General features: G+C 36.7%; 1 protein-coding gene across 1 annotated transcript in view; it reads right to left on the reverse strand.

The window, feature by feature from the left end:
- LOC101891768 (protein tincar) overlaps positions 1 to 20,453 on the reverse strand; it is a 51,769-nt gene that overhangs the window by 12,461 nt on the left and 18,855 nt on the right. The window contains exons 2-4 of the mRNA XM_011295341.3: positions 10,933 to 11,524; positions 10,743 to 10,858; positions 4,482 to 4,716 (exon numbers count right to left, since the gene is read on the reverse strand). Coding sequence (XP_011293643.1) covers positions 4,482 to 4,716; positions 10,743 to 10,858; positions 10,933 to 11,374 — 793 coding nt within the window. The 5' untranslated portion in view covers positions 11,375 to 11,524. The remainder of the gene's footprint in view (positions 1 to 4,481; positions 4,717 to 10,742; positions 10,859 to 10,932; positions 11,525 to 20,453) is intronic.

Raw genomic sequence — 20,453 nt, forward strand, 5'->3', positions numbered from 1 at the left:
TAGCAGCTTATCTACAAATCATAAAATATGGATCCATGTTAATAACGTCGAGTTGTGAACAACAATATGGAGCAACCAACAAAATACATTTTCCGTTTCTCTTTGTTTTATTCCAGAAAATGAAATTACTGCGGATGTGTACCACACAACGACTCTACTCTACACACAGACAACGGGTAATGGACTCGTTACCCAAATGGATGATTACAACATATTAGGGAGTAATTTACATTTGCATACAAGTCTCGAAACTTTCTCATTCCATGAACGACCCAAAGGCCCTGGTCGAGACTTGTTCAAACTTTGGATTGTGAGTAACGGTAAGTTTGCATATATATGTTTTTTTACTTCGTGGTCAATACCACGAATTGGAAAAGTACGAGTTGCAAGGAAATGATAGAAAAAGACAATAAAAAAATAAAGTGAGCCAAATTACGGTTAATTAATTTGCATTACTTTCACCTTACCAAGCAATGAACAAACGAAGCAAAAATTTTTGCCACAGCTATCCCCACAAAAGTTTAAAAATGAAAAAAAGTATATTTCATAATATGCGTGGGACTTCACGTTTTACTTAAGTCTGCTATGAAGCCCAAAAATATGGGCCTGATTTTCCTGTGCCTCCGCGCAATATATTTAATTTCTTAACAAGAATTGCTCACTATTCTGATACCTCAACAGAAATCGACAAACTGACTGATTCCAAATTGTTTAAACTTTTGGTCAGCACATACTTCCTACAACATGAGCATGTTAAAATAAAGAGTTTTATGATATTTTGTAAATCGGTGCACAAGCTGTGGAAAGCGCAAGAAAAAAAACCAGCAAGGAAAGGTCAAAAGTCGGGCGGGGTCGACTATATGATACCCTACATCACTATGAGTTTGGTAGAGCATATTGGGAATTCATCTGAAGTAGATCATACCGCCTATCAACCAAATATCATTGCTGTATGCTGGAGTTTCACCAAATGGTAAAATTCGGTTGAATATGAAAAAATCTATTCAATTTGGGCTAATATTATATATATGGTGAACAATAACCGTAAAATCGAAGCTATATTTAAATCTGAATCGATCTCAATAGAATTTGGCAGAGGTATTTTCGAACTGTGTCTGTATCTGATATCTGATTATTGTTGTGGAGTTCATATTACGCATGTGAGGGACTTAAAACCCGAAATCAGATGAAACATATATATGGGAGCTATAGCTATATCTGAACCATCTTTGATGTACTTGCTTCTAGATTGAATTTGGTCGGATGTGCCAAAATGCAGGTCATTTGGACTGATAATGGCCACTTGGTGCATAATTAACCCAAAATCGGTTGAAAATATATAAGGGAGCTATATCTCAAATTAAACTGATTCTCCTCAATTTCAATAGGGTTCGTCCTTGGGCCAAACAAATCTTGTTTGGAACATTTCATCTCAGCCGGATAAACATGGACAGACGGACGGACTGACATGCAGAAACTCATATTCCCTTTGAGGGAAAAATCCGAGTCTCAACCTAAAGTGTCATCACTCGCCAAAGCATTGTTTTTGGTTTAAAAATCATCCAATGACCGTCCCTGGCTACCATTTAAAAAAAAACTCCACCCTAGGACACGTTCGTTGCCAGTAATCCTGGTCCACCAATTTATCTAATGTACATTGTTGAGTGTCATGCATGAAAAGGGGTTTTATTTGTGTGTGTGTGTGTGTGTGTTCGTTTGTTTGTTTGTTTGTATATATGTGGATGTGAATGAGATTAGCGGTCGATTTCGTGGTATTATTATCGAATGAATATTAAAGTAACAACAATGGAATAATATTGCCAAGGCAACCGCGTTGGCAGTAGAACCATCCAAGTTTGTTTTTAACACCGCTGATGCTCAGTTCGGTTCTGCTCGGAGTAAGTCTTTTGATTTTGCTACGTAATTTGTGAACAATGTGAACGAACACAATATGACTTGGAAATCCTTTTGATGGATGCAAAGGAACAACTTTCGCTGGCACAAACACAAAGTCGTCGAATGACAAAAGCCATAATCCGTTTTAAGACGGCACAGCCAGTTGCCATGATTGCGCCAATAAAAATGCTCCCCAATTTATTTCAAAGGATTTCGTTTCCTAGGCAATGTTGGATTAGTTCAATGGGGGAGTGGAATATGCGGGCCGTTTGTTCACACATTGTTAGGAAAATTCGCGGTTTTAATCAAATGAAAGTGGTCTGGGGAAGCTCCCAACCCCTACATTCCATTATGCAATTCCTTCGCAAATGTGGTAAATGTTCCAAGTTATTTGGGCTAAGACCTTTGGCAAAAATTAAAAGATTTGATTTAAATGAAGACGTTGAAAACAGGCTCGCTTTTGAATGGTAAGTCAGTGGGGAAATAAAATTAAATTTAACAGAACGTTATGTTTTCCCTACACCTATTGTCTTTTGGGAGATATGTTGCCTATCATCCAAATATAATTTATGGCAAATTGCATTTACATAAGAATACTGAATATCGGAAGCACAGTTCCTTTTTTAAGTAGCACAGTTCTTTTTAACGGGTAGATTAAATTTATTTAGTTTTAGAGTTGTGCCAATCCAGTTCGATCGAACAAACTAGTTCCTTGGACTCCGATCGTTTGTAAAATTCTGCGTATGAGTGATATGAAATATATTAAATCACACATACGTCTTGCAGCTGGTGTACTGAACTTTGAACTAGATTGGCCCAACTCTAGGTAGCTTACCGTTAATTTAAAAATTTTGTATTATAAGGTAATTTTTTATTAAGCAGTAGCTGTATTTGAATCAGTTTACAAGAACAACTATTTTATAGAATTCTCAACACTCTGCTACTACTTTGTATTCCATCCACATACATACAAAGCAGGCTACATTAAATTTGTCATTTCGTGTGTAACTCATCTTAATAATCATTTTAGTTTAGTAATCGGTATTTACAGACATTGCTTTACATAAGTTACTTTCCAAAGGGTAGAGGTTATAAAAAGTTCGGCCCGGTCGAGCTTAATTGCTTTTTAACTTTTTAATGCTTATTTTCCGATTGTAATATTTGCTATTTACAGGGAGAGATGAAAAACACTGCAACCAACATCAGACTGCTGTCATTTCTAAGCCACTTCTCCGACAGCTGTTAAAAATATTCCAGTGACAGCTCATCATATTGTTTACAAGCGTACAAAAGCACTTTGGTGAGAACTTTCCAGAAAAAAAGTTATTCGTGATGGAATTCAAGCGTGATAGTGTGATTTCTTAGCATTTAAATGTGAATAAATCTTTTGTGTCTCGTACCATCGCTCGTTACCGTAATACTGGTAGCGTGTCCCGACGTCAAGGATGTGGATGCAAGAAAACAGCAACATCAACAGAAATGGTTCGAAAAATTAAGAAGCGACTTGATCGAAACCCGCGTTGCATTGGCCGATGAGAAAACATTCGTTGTCCAGCCGTTGGTTGACAAAAAAACGATCGTGTTTACATGCCAAAGTGGTCAGCTAAAAATGTGTACCTTCGGTTGGCCACCAAAACTCTAGCGCCGGCTATGGTGATGGTGTGGGCCGCCATAACAGCCGACGGCCGCTCTCTGCTCGTATTATCGACCGTGGCATCAGAATAAATTCCGAATATTATCGCGAAAATATACTGGAGGGTGTATTGGACATTCCAACAGGACTCAGCACCATCGCACTCAGCACGCGCCACCCAAGAATGGTTGCAAAATGAGGTTTGTCGCTTTGTTTCCCGCGTAGTTCGTGCCAAAGGTGACCAATTCGAACAAATCTAAACTTTTTCTAAAATTTGATGCTATTTCCGACAATATTTGCTTTCATTCAATAAAATTTAAAAAAATATAGAAATTATGCCGTTTGACTTTTTGCAGTTTTTTTTTCACCCTGTATCTCTCATACTTCTTTGCTTATCTATCGGTCTTAGCTTTATCTCACTAACTCGTATTTATAATCACTACCGGATTTATTGGTTTTATGTATGCGTGCATGGTCATTTACGAATGGAGTATAGAAGCTTGGTATTGAATCGCGACATTCAAACGTTGAGTAGTAAAGAGAATAAATAAGGCTGTGTTTTTAGTAACATGTAAACAGTGTAAAGAAAAGACGTTGGCATAATAACAGCCGCTTTTGTTATAAACTATTTCAATTATTTTAAATATAAGGCTAAGGAGAAAAAAATATAGAAATATTTATTGAAATATTGGGTCAATAATAAATTTTAAATCTACAGCTTCTCAATTTTGTATTCGCCTTCCCAGTACAACGCGTTATTAACTCACTCACTGGGCCATTCCATTTAAAGTGAAATGCCACTTGATTATGTCGCATGATTTTAATTTGAAAATTCAAAATTTCACAATATTACCCCGCTTCGTGTCCCTCAATGCAACGCTTCTCGCTGCTTGTTTGCATCTCATGTGAAAAACATTAGATTTTAGATATATATGAATGCTGATTCAATTACCTCTTGGCAAAAGTCCATTTTCAATTATCCGAGCCTCGAGTAGCAGTCGCGGCAGCAACAGACACATGGCGATTACAATGTGGACAAAGGCTGCGGTCGGTCCGCCGTGTGTCCACAGGGCCCGCAGAGTGCCACCTCGTGATTCTTCCTCCAGACCGTCGTGGGGTGCCATGGAGCAGCGTTGCTCCTTAATGCTGGTCGCCAATTTAATTCCGTCATTGGCCATATTGCCAACCTGCAAAGTAGATAACAAAGACAAAGGGCACTTAAAAAATTTCCATCCAAACGAGAAGATACAGTTGGTACCAACTCTCTCTCTCACACACACACACATTGGTATATATATTTTTTTGCAGGTTCGATTCAACCATCTATGCTAAGTGCATTTGAATACATAGGGGAAGTTGGAAACCATGGTACAATGAAGAGAAGGTAGGTCAACTTTGAAAAAATTGCAAGTATAGAGGTCTACCTGTTTGGCTTGTAACGTCAGAAATAGTATCAAAACAATAATAAAATCAAACAACTTGTTGCATTTATTTTGAATAAATAATTGAAAACCGCGAAAACTGAATGAAAGGTCAACACTTCTTTTCAAAACCAGGTTCTATATATCTCTAAAGGATTATTTCGCTACAAAAACTCTAGATTTTGTCGATGCATACGATGAAATAAACATTTTGAAAACATCCGAATTTGAATATTTTCTGAACAATTTTTTTGTTATTGACAAGAAAACATATACAAAAACAAATAAAGATGACATATTAAGCCAAGAAAATAAAAAAATTGAAATCATATGGTATCATAGCCCTACCTTGATATCATTGTACCATGTTGGAAACTATAAATTGCTCCATGTGACATTTAAATGTCACAAGTGTGTCTACACACACCCATTCACACATATGTATGTGATTGAACTTCTCTATAAATTATTTTACTAGTATTGAATTGGAATCCGGTCCATCGACCCACATCATATTCTGTCACATCGGACTTCAGATCATAAGTGTGTGTATGTGTGTGTGAGTGTGGCGGGCATTGTTGTAAAAATCAAATGGGATTTTGTTTATGTAATTAAGAATTTGAAATAACCGTTTTTTTGTTGATCGAAAACACAAACATCCACACAGAGATAGATTGTTAGAAATATTACCCATACATATGTACATATCTCAGTATTGTATGTGTGTGTGGATGTGTACTTCACTTTTAAATCGAACGTTTATCCTGAAATGTCCATTCGGTGGAACTCTTTTGTGACGAATATGGAGGTTGAAGTTATGCTGGTTTGAAAACGAATGAACCTTAAGTACATTATCGGTATGTGAATGAGCTGCAGTCAGCTGTGATCATTGATTGTGGCTGTGAGGAAGCTAACACAAAAACCTACCATACATTTAATGTTTATATGTCAATATTATGCGAAAAGTTACATTAGAGTATTTGGTGGATGTTTAGAATAAAATTGGAGGGATCTTGAGATTTTGAACGTAATTTCAAACAAAATGTGTGATGCATTGTTCCTGTCTAATTGTATAATCATGACTTGAGATGACATATTTTCGTTTTTATTTCAGAAACCGGTGTTAAAATTCAGTACTTTGATTATATAACATGAACTTAAAAGCTAAGGAAGGCAAAGATTCAGAGAAGAAAATATTATTCGCTTTCCCGACAGAAACATACCCTCAGCGTATGACCGTCTCCGCTAGGAGGTCAATTCGATATATTTTAGGAGTAGTAAACCTATACATATAATTCTAATTTCATCTAATTTCGGTAAAAGTATTGGCATATGCAAAGTTTGGGGTAAATCGGGAACTAATTCCACATCTATGACAGTCATGATTATCCGAAATTGTACGTCAATATCTCCAATTTTCGTATCTGAACTAAATTTGACACAAATGTTACGGTGAGCAAAGTTCAGACTTAATTGTGGACTCTGCAAGCTTCACATGCGAGTTATTACTTTTCAAAATTTTGACCATAAAGTGTGGCATAAAGTGGACTGGACTCATTTTTCCACATCTAAATTCGATCTAAATTTAAATATTACAATGTACCAAGTTTGGATTAAAACGGGTATCCCTTTTGAGAGTTATCATGCTAACCGCGGTCAGACAGACTATTGAACGTGGCTAAATCGGCTCCAAATGTCTTGAAACGCCCAAAGAGACCAAATGTCTGAAACAATTATTTCGATGAGACACATTAGCCGTAACTCCAAACAGTTATTTGATAGTAATTTCATGCATATGTAACAAAATAAAACGTTTACCCCTCAGCATATCAGGACTTTTCGATTTTTTTGCCCCATTAACGAGATCTGATACCATTTGGAAGAGGAATTCGACCTCCATAAATAAATTCGACTTTGTTCACAGCCACCCTAATGTCAGTTCCTGGATGGAAAAAATAGGTGTTGAACAGATACATCACTCTGACATGATGGTCAGTTTACACAGATCAACTGCTGAAAAAAACACACACAAAAAACACGCAAAACACACACACACATTTGGTGATGTATCCTTTTGTGATGTTTGAATTTTAAAATGAACGCCTGTAGTTTATTTAAACACAGCTACACTCACACACACTCACACCCAAACATGTTGGTGTGATTGTATGACCATCATAGGATAATGTCGCTGACAGTGGCTGGAATGTTTGATGATTTGTATGACAGTGTATGTGTGAGCATGTGTGTGTGTGTGTGTCAGTGTTTCTCTGTGATCTCTGAGGTGGTTATTTGCGAAATGAATTTGAGTGCTTCAGCTTTGGCTTCATTTATATTGCATCTCCGTGTACACATACACATGTCTTTTTTCTATACATATATATCTGCGTGTGTGTGTGTGCGTGTTTGTGCTGTTATAACACTTGCTGTTAAGGTTCACTTGCCGCTTGTTCCACCGAGCACAAAAAATGAAACACATTTCCCCGAACACCACACAAACTCCTGTTTTAAATGCCCGGTCCTGTACACATCCTTGTTCATATCGAAGCTGGTGTTTGTTGTGTCGGTTAACCAGATTGCCATAATATTTGTTATCATCATTACACATTAATGCACACAAATATAAACAGAGAGAGCGATGTGGAAAACTGACTGACAATATTGGTCGGTTGGACTAGCCGGCTGACTGACTGACTGGCTGCTTGGCTGGCTGGCTGGCTGGCTGGGTGCTTGCTTGTTTATGCTCATCATAAAACAAAAAGTGCACCGAACTGAGGTCGTCTTCTTCGACTGCAATCAGTGAATATAGTTTCTCTTTTGTTCTGTTCATGAACTTAAATGAAGGCTCGTGTTTGAATGCCGGGGTGCTCTACACAAAGTCGATTACGTTTATGACAAAAGCTTGTGTTTCGGCTGACCACTATCTGCCTTGCAGTAAATTACGAAATGTTAATCATCGGGGGAACACAAAGCCACCAACTTGAACAAAAGTTCATGGCCGACTAACTGTTCGGAGTTGCTTTGGCTTGACCCCTCGCGTTTGTCATTGTTCGTTTCTAAAGCTCACTACGTGGCCCAATCACCAACTGAAGATTGATCTTTAGCCACAGCACCAGTGGTCCATTGAGCACAATAATACAACACAATAGCCAATTATAGTCTTTAATTTATATACTTCTCGAGTGGAAAAATATGGAGCATGAACTACTTTAAAAATCCAATAGATAACACTTTTGGCAAGATGCAATTCGAAGCATTTAAGTTGTAACGCAAGAATTCAATTTGTAATTCAATTTAAAACATCAATTGAAAATTTTGAATTTTTAATTCGAATTATTTCATTTGTAATTCCAAGAAGCAAATGTGAATGGGAAAACTCGACCTACAGATGAAACGATTCGAATAAAAATGAAAAAAAAAATCAAATAAAAATAGAATAAATCAAACTTCAATTGTTTTTCAACGAATTTTTAGTATAATTCTCAAATAACAATTTAAACTTTTAGATTTAGAAACAAATTTCATTTCACCAAACTATGTCTAAACCTTTATTCAAAATTGTTCGTCTTATGTGTTCTTTAATATCTGGAATTCAAGACCAACCATGATTACAAAATGTCAAAGTATTACTATACTCGTGTGGGAGGTAAATGTATGAAACCCCTTAAAAAGGCATGAAATTGAAAATATCGCTTTGCTCATAATTCAACAGGTCATTGAATTATAAACATATTTCAAAATTTCTTCGAAATCACATGTAATATGTTATGTGGACCGAATAAAAAATAACGACTGAGTGCTGCACTGGAGTGTAATAATCTGGGATATCTGCTGCTGACACATTTCAAATTTATCATAATCCAGTAAATTTATTCAGACACATCCTTGTTGCCAATGGCGCAAAGGAGGACATCCACCCAAAATTACACATCCACAACCAGGCTTTACAATTAAAGGATGTTGACGTAAGTCTGTTTTCCTGCTGATATTCGTCTTAATGCACTTGTCATCGTATGCAATGCCAGACAGAGACTGGTAGCAGATTTACTCCTCATTCTCCGCCTCCTCCTTGTCGTTCTTCTGCTATTCAGAGAAATGCAATAAGGAAAAATAAACATAATCAAATTAAAACAAACTCAATACAAAGGCAAACAAGTTGGTGACAGACATGTCGGTGTGCGTGAGTGAGTGTATGTGTGTGTTTGTGACAGACTAACCGAAAATCACATAGACCGAAACTAGTTCGATAGACGAGACACATTGTGATGAGAACTTTTAATTAAAGCCTAAAAACGAATTGAACACAGTTGGCGGCGGTGGCCTGTAGTTATGCCAGTCAGGTCCACACTTGCCGATCGATAGTATTGATTGTTAGTTACGGTCAATTGTCACCATTGGACTCGGCTGGTGATGGACATCGTGTGTGTGTGTGTGTGGATTTGTGTTTGTGTTGAGATTGTTAAAACCAAATTTGTCAAACAGAGATTTTATAAAAGGTGTTTCAATTTGAATGTAAACGAAGATTTCTAACAAGTAATCCTGGAAACTGTCCAATTTATATGGGGATTTAAAAAAATATTTTGAAAATGCTATTAAACGATAACAAAGTCTGGTCATTGGCTGAGATGCATGCATTTTTGTATATTTTAATTCTATTCTGAATTTTTATTTAACAATAACATACTCTACAGTAACTTACCCAACAAAAAATTGCGGAACACTAAATGAATTCAAGTGGAAAGAAATATTGAAACCATTGCGATATCGCTCAAGAATAAATGAGTTCCACTCTTTTTAGGTAACGCAATTTTGGGGATATTTTTATCATTAGATGCCTTTGTGAAATACACCAGCAAAGAAATCTGGTCCCCATCCTTTGAAATTTGAATTTTACGCTTTTCTTTCGAAACCAACTTTATAATACAACTGAATTGAATTCTGCAACTGTCTTGATAGTTATCAAAAAAGATCGGCGAAATAAAAACGGCGCTAAAACTGTCACAGCAATATTGCTGTTGTCGTTAATTTGAAAAGAAAATATCAAATACCTCTCAAAATCATTTGCATAATGGGATGTTGCCGAAGATTTTGTTCTAAAAAATAGTTGTAGAAATATGTTTATTCTTCCGTGTTTAAAACATTAGTTTGACAAACGTCGGACACAATCGAAGAAAACAATGTTGAGCCGTAGGAAACACTACTATCTAAGGCCTACACCTCAAAATTTTTAAATTTAATCATTGAACATTTAAAACAAATCTCTTTTGAAATAATGATTGCTTGTGCGTTGCTCTAGAGCATAGAACAACCAGAAAGGTTGCTTTATTTCGAAGGGCATAGGACACTAATGTAGAGTCTTCCTCCTGTTGTTGTATCATACTCCAGAGTAAGTTACATTCCAAAAAGATTCTAATATACGGGTTGGCAGCATTATTAGTGACCCTCACAATCTTTATATCTATGCAACCTCACAGCGTTCTTTACAACAACAACCAGAAAGGTTGCTTTATTTCGAAAGGCATAGGACGCTAATGCAGATTCTTCCTCCTGTTATTGTATCATACTCCAGAGTAAGTTACATTCCAAAAAAATTCTAATATCCGGGATGGTAGCATTATTAGTGACCCTCACAATCTTCATATCTATGCAACCTCACAGCGTTCTTTACATATTTATATTACGCTTTTTATTTTAACATAATAAAATAATTCAAATTTATGTACATTTGTATGTAGTTTGAAACTATTTAAATTCATTCATATTGACTTTTTCAATTCGCTGTTTTTACTTACTTTGAATACGGCGGAAGTGAAGAAGAATGGCAGCAGAATAAAAACCACACCGGATAAAATAATTTGCAAATTAAGCTCAGCCACCGGCTCTATTTTCCATGATATCAGAGAGCAGCCTGCAAATCAAAAAGAGGAGAAAAACAATGTTGAAAATGTTATGGATTAATTGTTCGCATTCAAATGGTCTTACCCAGAAATCGATATGCCCCGTGCACGGCCAAATAGCCCTGGAACAACGTCAGTAGAACGCCATACCAAATGGACCACAGCGAGTTCAAGTGCAAATAGTTGTTGTGATCGGGATACATGTTGGAATACATGTTGTTGTATTTGGCATGTTTTCTTTTGGAGTTCATGTACTTCCCGGGCAAATGATTCCCCTGGAAATTCGGATGCGTCGGAAGCTGGTGATGGTTACCACTTTGGCTTTGGCTGCTGCCGCTGGTTAAAACCGAATTCGAAATGCTCGAATTTAGACTGGATGGCACAGTTTTACCCATAGACTCGTATGTAGCCGTCGACGAGATGCTGCTATTGAAATGTTTCGAATGTAGAATAGATGAGCGTTTCTTAGTTTTTGTGACGATGTCGTTATTGTTCTCATAGGTTAACAGCGAACCCCTTATAGACATGACCCTGTTCGTTTGGCGAAATATTATTGTATTTTGTTGTTGTCTTTTGTCAAATAAAATAAAAATCAATTTGGTTTAGCCATTCCTAGCATGGCCAGGTGATATAGAAAAAACCGACATATTGATTGTCTGCATGTTTAGAAACTTGAGCTGAAATGAAAATTGGGAAAATATTTAAAATTAATTTAGAATTCAATTTAAAAACTTAAAAAAAATTAAAAAAATTGCATTAAGTCTTAGTTTTGAATTCATCAGAATATTGGCATATACCTTAATTCAAGATGGATGATGGATTCACATTGCGTTCAGAAAACAACTTTTCCAAGTGCACATAGACGTATGGATTCCCATATCCCATGAATATTACTCATACGTATCAATACAATAGCTACCACTAGGTATACCAGTATTGGGACTCTCTAACTATTTTTGTTACAGTTACGGACCAAACTCGGCAAAAGCCAGTTGTCAAAATATGTTTTTAATGATATTACTAATAATTTTGACATGAAATCGATAACTAAGTACATTTCGCCCGCTTCGACAGTTATAAGAATGCCACGACTGATTTCAATCAAAACTAATTAAGATGTCCTCGCTGTTCACATCCACTCGTTGTGCAATAAGAATTTCTTCAACATCAGTGCCACATTTTTGCATCATTTCTTCATCACCTTCCACTTTCAGTGGATCTTCTCTTCGAGTCAATGAATGCTAGCTAACCTCTCCCCCACAAATGATTCATGATTGTGCAACTTTTTCTTGGTGAAATGAACAAAAAAAGAACGGAAGAAAAATCTGCCAGTTATGACTGTTTTGCATTTTATGAGCGCAAAAAGAATAAACTTTGTGAACTTTCCGCCATGAACTTTGTCGGGGTTAGTGAATAAATATCAGCTGATGCATATTCATTAACTTCATACAAGCCAGGCACAAATACACATAGACAAACACGAACACACATTGAGACAAACTCTCTCGTCCTCTCTCTCTCTCCATCTCTCTCTTGGGTCTATGATGTTTGCTAAAGTTTACCAAGTAGTTTGTATTCCTCATCGCCGGTGTATGGATATGAATGAAGTTTGTGGTTTTTATTGTCATTTAGCATGCCCAGTCCCTGGCCTAGACCCATACACAACAACTCACCCGAAGAGTCGCGAACACACACACACACACAATCACACACAAGCGTTTTCTCCATGGACTGACTGACTTACCCAAGCGAAAGGAGAAGGGCAGAAGAAGAAATATTTGTTATAAGTTGTTGGCTGTGCGGTTGTCACATTTTGTTTCTTGTGTCGAGCGACTCAAGGAGCGGGAGCTGCCTCCCACCCAACTACCTCATTTTCAGGCCATAAATTATTGTCTATGCCAGGTTTGTGTTACGAATCCAGGCTGTGAATCAAATTTCCTAACAATGGCATTCTTCTTATTTGTCCACTGCAAGCAATAGTCTCCGCTATTTGTTGGTTTGTTTGTCTGTTTGCTTCAGCAGTGACATTGATACATAGAGACACACGCACACTGACACACTCGCGGGTAGGTGAAATGTGTGCCTGTTTGGAATTTGCGGTTGTCTCCATTAATACGCGTGTAAAGCAATCCGCCCCAGGTAAAATGTGCTCAACTAATTGTCTGCACAATGGGTTGAGCAGAAATATTAGAAGTTAACCCATATACTTGTTTCGTGTCTAACAGATAGTTTCGTGGGGAGCTAACAGACTTAAGTCGATTTCTTGTAATTACGTTGACATTAATACGAATTGAGGTGGAAGGCAAAGAGTTGACACAAATGTGTTTTTTATCTCTGTTCGAGATAAGTCTACCATCATAATAGCGATGGATGTGCCCAGGCTTACCTCAAGTAGAAAACAATCATGGACGGACATGGTTCAATTTATTTTTAATTTACGTCGGTCATATTTTTAATAACACAAATTTGGCTTTGATTTGTTATGTAACCTTTGTACACCTTAGATAAGCTATGGACCGTAAATGTTTCGGCTCCGTACAAATTGGCGAATGACTTATGTCCCAATGACGTATTACTAATACGCCACAGAGAAAATCTTTTTGGTTTTTGTTTGTTGTCTGCAAACAACCAACCCACTGTAGCCACCAACAAATCATCAACCATTCTAACCATCATCATTTCTCTCAAAACCAAACAAAAAAAGAATAACAATAATTAAAGTAAGTAAAACTGGGTATAGCCTATTCCAAGAAGTTACCCCAGTGACTGGATAATTGCCTCTTCTCAAGATATTCATTTAGAAATCAGCTCGGGCACAAAGCAGAAAATAAAGAGGCAGAAAACAAACAACTTAGCACTCCCACAAGAAATTTTAATAAAACGTTTGCTGTTTGCGATGCTTGATTTTTTGTTGTTGTACCATTCTCATTATTCTGGAAATGAGAAAGCAACAACAACACAGACAAGCGTAAAAGTAACTTCTAAGCTGGCAACGACGTCTTCTCGGTCGGGCAAGTTACGCTGGCTCCTTTTCAAGTAGCAGTCATTAGCCTAATAACACTTGCCATGCTAAATGCAGCGATGCACTTCGTTTTCATCTCGTTTCGCCATAATTATTTTGCACTCTTCTGATGATTTGTGCACATCATCGGCAAGGACGGGGTGCATGGAATGTTTGAGACATCCTTCCATTTGTTTGCCCAGTGCCACTGCCAGTCCCTTAAATTTCAAGTCATTTCCATTTCATTTGCTTTGCCCAAAGCCGAAGAAGAAGAAAAAGAGGAGGAGACAACGAAACATTTCGATTGGAATAGATTTCTCTTCAAATGAAAATATTGGCCCGGTTTATGGCCCGAACAACACTGCAATTGACACGCAAGTGTCTTGATATGATATTAAATTGTTTAGAAAGATACCACCCCCCATTTGGAGAATAGCAACATAACCCGTTCAGAGGGATTTATAAAATCGCCCCTAACGTTTTTTTTTCTTTCGAAGAGAACTGTTGCAAATGTTTTGAAGTACAAATCAAGATTCTTCAACCCCTTAAAGTATGCTTTGCCACAACATTCCAAAAGGTAATTTAAGTTCTCACAAAAGGCACAGTGGTTTGGGGAAACCCTTTTGTTGTTGAAATGTTTTAATTCAAATGTAGGGAGACATTTTAATACATCGTTTTATATTTAATGTTTTCAATGAAGCGTCTAGTTTTTGAGCATGGCGAACACACATTTATACAAATTTATATTCTTCGCTATTCAAAGAAGACAATTTGAGTATTAAGTTTAAATTTTCATTTTTTGGATTGATTGATTCGATGCCTATTGTCTTCAATTTTTTTTGAATGGAGAACAGGTTATGGTCTTTGATTTGGGAACGGTTCATCAAGTTTACTTTACCACTTGGCCTAATAAGTATATATTTCATGCGTTCAACGTTTTAACTTGAACGTTTCTTTTAAGACCTGTTATTCTTTTCTTCCTTTGTAAGGATACCACGCCAAAAACTTACAAGCAACTGAAGACAAAAGTCTGAATTCGACTCTTTTTTGATAATTCTCAGCAAAAAATCTCATTACCAAATGGCGGATTTTTTGGTATATTTTGGCATCAGTAAGTAGGTACTTACAAAACTACCAATTAATTAAAAAAATAAACGATTAGTCTATTTGTAGACACTTAGAGTTGCATTTGTGTACAATTCAACAACACTTCATAATTGTCGATTTGGGGGTTGAACTCTCTACCTTCTGATACACCAGGCAACCAACCATTATTACGAACATTAATTGGTGCTTAAAAACTTGCGTGGGAGTCGGTAAATACTTCATAGGTTACTTGTTGGCTTACAGGAAATATAGAAAAAAGGCAACTATGCTTATATGTTGGATTTTGGTAATGCATTACTATTAGTGCTGAAAGTGACACATCCACTAGGAGTGACTATCCATTTGACCACTGTACATTTGTGCGTATTACACACATTCCCCTTGAGGGTGGCTTTAAATGAAAATAACCAAAGCATAATCACACACACACACACACACTACACACATGTACTCAATATTCCACTATAACGGAATTTATTGCATTTAAATGGATTTTAACACTCATATGGGGCTGTCTGTGATTCATACTCCCGGCAAGAAGATTTAATTCCATTTCGACACACACCTACGCACACCGAACACACATGCTCCAGAAGCACCAGCATTGTTGATGTTTTATTTTACTTGTTTCTTTTCATTATAAAAGGAAGAACGAGGAGGAATGGAAAACAGAAATTCCAAAAGAAACACTTTGCTAACAAAAAAAAAAAAAGAGACCTGCACCGCACATAGAACAGGAACTGGAACGACATTGGACATTATGTCCAGCAATACATGATAATTATTCAAGTGTTAAGAGACCACATGCACATGATATGATTGAGGAGGATTTTTGGAAGAGTCTCTGTTTCGATGGGCAGTATAACATCGAAACACATGGCTGGCCCTTCGATGCTAAAATATAAAATTTCTCTTGCGTGGGCAATCAAGGAGCCACTTGTAAAAGTGTTCTACAACTTTGCCTTAGCCGCATCAGTAGTTCTTTTGGGGAGGGGGCACATCTGACATTTACTTCCCCATGTCCCAAAGAAATTTACAACATTAACATTTTCCTCAATCATTCCAACCGTAACACATCTTGTTGTTGTTGCTGCTGCTGCTGTTTGCATTTAAGTGTTATGAATTGCCGATTCCAATACCACCGCATCGTCACCACATGCCCTGCTACCAGCTACCTAAACCTTTTCAGATTAGCAATGTGGCACACCGTCAAGGAAGTAAAATTCCCAGAACATTTAAAGCTTTCGCTGCAGACCGTCGTTTCAATTCTGTCCACCACCGCCGATGTCAATGAATTATAGAAAGTCATTTGAAACGTGAGCCAATGTGGTTAAGAGCTTTTAGCACACATTTCTACCGTTTCGACGGAAATCATAGAAATACAATAGTGAAATTGAAAACAGTTAAATGGCTCAAAGTACCCAATGGAAAGGTACTTTTTTGTTGGTATTACGACAAAGTGGATACTGTGAAAAACTACTGCTAAGCTAGCAACAGCAATGGAAACCATCGTCTTTGTTTGTTCAAAGAATCAAATTATTTGAGATTTAATTCAAGCGAAATATCTGTATCACACATCAGGTGCAAAGGTAGACAATTTTTACGCAATACCTCTACCTATAACGAGTCATTTTTTGAAGAAAAAATATATCATAACCCTCAGTCACTAATGACTGATTCGCTTCAAATGTTTGTTTCTAAGCATGATGTGAATGTGTGAAAAAGGCGTAGAAGTCTTAGAGTTTTGTCAGTAAATCATAAAAAGTTCATTGAAATATAAATTTTATCTCTTAATAAATTTTTAGTAAAAATGAATGGAGATTATTCTTGTCCTCATAGCATCCGACTTGAGGTATAATTTGACAGAGATTTACAAAAACTACAACTTTAAGCCAAATATGAGATTTAAAATTTAATCGAATTTTAAAACCCTCCACCATTCTTTGGAGGATATATTAGCTTTGTCATTCCGTTTGTAACTCCTCGAAGTATTCATAATAGACCCTACAAAGTATAGATATTCTGGATCAGCGTAAAATTCAAAGCGATCTAGCGTAATCACGTTATCTTTCAAACGAATTGCGACAGAAGGCTAAAATTACTTAGCTGCTTTTTTACTTGTGGTTTAAACGATTGGACAGAATTATTCTTGGAGTTGGTATTTTAAACATTGCCGAATCAAAAAAAAATGTCTACAATAAAGAAAGTTACATGAAATATTTACAAAGGTCCTTGAAAGGGGTATATTGTCCAATATTAAGGCTAACATTCGACGAACACGTTCAAAACGCGAATTTACCTCATCTTTCACTATCTTTTAATTTTGGAATAAATTGAATTCTGTTGCTCAATGTAAGCTCTTTCTGGACCTGTACGAGGTCCGGTCTTCTACAATAAGACCTTCTTCCGGTCTTCTATGACAAAGGCAAATTCTCTAGCTAGCGACGGCATCTGGTCTTTTACAAGAAGGCCAAGAACGATCTTTTGCTTTTTTTTCTTCGAGAAGACCCCCTTCTGGTCCTCTACGAAAAGACCTTCTTCTGGTCCTCTATGAGAAGACCTTCTTCTAGTCCTATGCGAGAAGACCTTCTTCTGGTATGCTATGGGAAGACCTTCTTCTGGTCTTCTATCTTCTACAGGAAGACCTTCTTCTAGTCTTTTATGAGAAGAACTTCTTCTGTTCGTCGATGAAAAGAACTTCTTCTGATCGTCTATGAGAAGAATTTCTTCTGGTCGTCTATGAGAAGACCACCAGGTCTTCTGTGGGGAGACCTCCTGGTATTCTCTGTGATGACCTTTCAGTCTTCTATCCGACGACACTCCAGACTTCTGTGAGAAGACCTGTCAATCTTCTTTGAGAATTTATCCAGTCTTCTATGAAAAGACCTTCTTCCGGTCATCTATGAAAAGACCTTAAAAAGATGATAACTTGTTATTGCAAGTGGACGGATTGTAAGTTTTCCGTCCGTGAAAAATTTGTTAAAAACCCAATCATTATGGCATCTCTACTCTTTAAGTTTCGCAAAATATTAAAGTCTCTTGTAAAGTAAAACTCCCGAAATAAAAACTTTATTCGTTTAGCCTCAGGATTTGTCCGAATTCGTTTATATCGACATTCATATTGCGTGATGTGTGTGTATTAATTAAATCATATCCTCTCTTACATATGTATTTTTAATTGTATTACAGCTTTTTGGGCCAGCTCGAAACACGCAAAGTCGTTTGCCTTAAACTTGACCATGCGGGGAAGTTTTTGTTTTGAAAATTGGACTTTTCCATTCTTTTTGACTTCTATGCCTGAACTGATACTTAACTGGAAAACCAAGAACTATGAGAAAATGGCCACTGGCACGCATCCAGAAGTCCACAAAATCATCGCTTAATTGAAAGTAAAACATTATTAGTTTCAGATTAATACTTTTAGGGCATTCAGTGCAGAGTGGGGTAAAGTATATTCATTTTTCAATAAAAAAACATGGAATTCATACTTCAGCTGTGGCATGTAATTGTCATTTTGGTCCTTTGGCAATGACAGTTAAATATTTGTTTGTAACTCCATTAGAGACACTTTGTATTCCTCCACCGGCGTTCAAATGTAATTGTGCCACATAAAAGAATTAATTTTGACAAACGTTAAATTCGATTAGCATTTTAAATGTTTATATGTAGGTATGTATGTGTGTGAGTGCGTATTGAGTCAATTCGTTCATTTGCCAAGAAGGAATGATAGAAACATCTAATCCAATGCCAACGACACAGACAAAGAAAACCCGACTGAAACAAAAGGGAATTGGAACAGGAACACACCCTCACGTAATCGCATCCACAACAAGGATAATACGTTTCGTGAATGTTGAAAAGAGGGTTGCAGGAGTTCTTCGGCATTTCCTTTTTTTAGTAGTTAAAGTTGGTCGTCATACCTTTTTCCATGGAAATTCAAAAAAATGGGTTACTTTTGGTAGTATTTTATTTATTGTTGTTGTTGTCTCTCTCCCTCTCCCTCTTTCTCTTCTTTTCTTTTGTCAGCAAGAAGGTCTATTAACTTCCGAGGTTTTGCCTTTTGCGTCTTGAAATAGTTTCCTATTTATTTCATAACATACGTAGGCATTAACCTAATTCTAGGTGGAATTTAAATTTTCTAGAGTCTAATATTCAAGTCCACCTACTATTTTTTATATAACTCATATGAGCAAGAGGGAATATTTTGATTTTTATCTTTATTTTCAAAATTGGCATATTGCGAGATTTTCATAAAAACAGTACTTATTCTAGAAATTTTCAACTTTCCTTAAATACGTTTTAATAGATTCTCAGATGATTAAAAATACGCTTCATAGAAATAATGACTCTACAACTCATGTTCTCTTTGGACGACATTTGGAGTCAATCTTGTCCTGTCTGTAAATCTGGCTGTAATGTGCGCATGATATCTTTCATAGGAAGTATTCAATCATAGATATCATAAAAAGCGAAAAGAGTATCGCACTATCGGTCCAATCCTTTTGATACATAATACATGAGCTACGATTAGGAGTAAACTGTAGATGAAATATATAGGTTTCAAATCCACGATTAAATTCGGAAACAGCTATCCATATTATTTATATCACATTGAGATCATTTAAAAAAAGGGGCAATATAACCCACACCTTCCGATGCAAACCCCCTAGCAAAGGGTCCCGGATTGACTCGCTTCATAAATGGGTCATTGAATGTCTTTAAACTTAGCACTTTCTAACGTAAATACCAAAGTTAAGTGGTCCTACATCTAAAACGAACTTAATACAATCCAAAATTCCCACACTGTAATATTTGTGTCAGACTTAAGTTCCAATAGTTGGTTACGTCGACTTGCTTCCTTTTTCTTTTTAAAGCTGCAGTTTTAATTTCCGTGCAATCGAAACTGTTTTTTTTTTTATTTTTTTTAAACCTTTCCAAACAGAATACCTTTTTCCTAGGTTCAGCTAATAAAACCCCAAAGAATAATTATTTTTTCGACTGCGAAGTTTCAGTTTTTTTTTTAAATACACTACAAGTTGTACGATAGCATTTTTGGCACACCTTCCCTCCCTCCCCCAAAAAGAATCCGATGTCATTTTACAAGCAGTCTCATATTGAATTGATTAACGCCAAGACATTTAAATTTGTTTTCAACAATTTAAATTTCCCACACACAGCCAAATCGCTGGCTGGCTGGCCGTAGTTCACCAATACCCTAATCATCGAAATTGCATGCAAGCGTTTCTCCTTTCATTGTTCCTTTGTTCCGTGTTAGAGTTCTCTTTGTTTTCATTGTTCCCACGAAACATTTTCATTTGTTGTGCGGCGGTGATTCCCTGGAGTTCCCAGTCGCACAAATGAGGAAGATGCCTTCTGGCGGTAACATAAATGCTATGGTGTGTGCGTGTATGTGTGTGAGGGCAAGAAAACGGCAACTAACAACGAATGGTCTCTTTGCGTTTGGCGTCTTTCTGCTCCAGCATCTCATTTATTTATTT

This window comes from Musca domestica, unplaced genomic scaffold (genome assembly GCF_030504385.1).
Source record: "Musca domestica strain aabys unplaced genomic scaffold, Musca_domestica.polishedcontigs.V.1.1 12, whole genome shotgun sequence".
NCBI classification, from domain to species: domain Eukaryota; kingdom Metazoa; phylum Arthropoda; class Insecta; order Diptera; family Muscidae; genus Musca; species Musca domestica.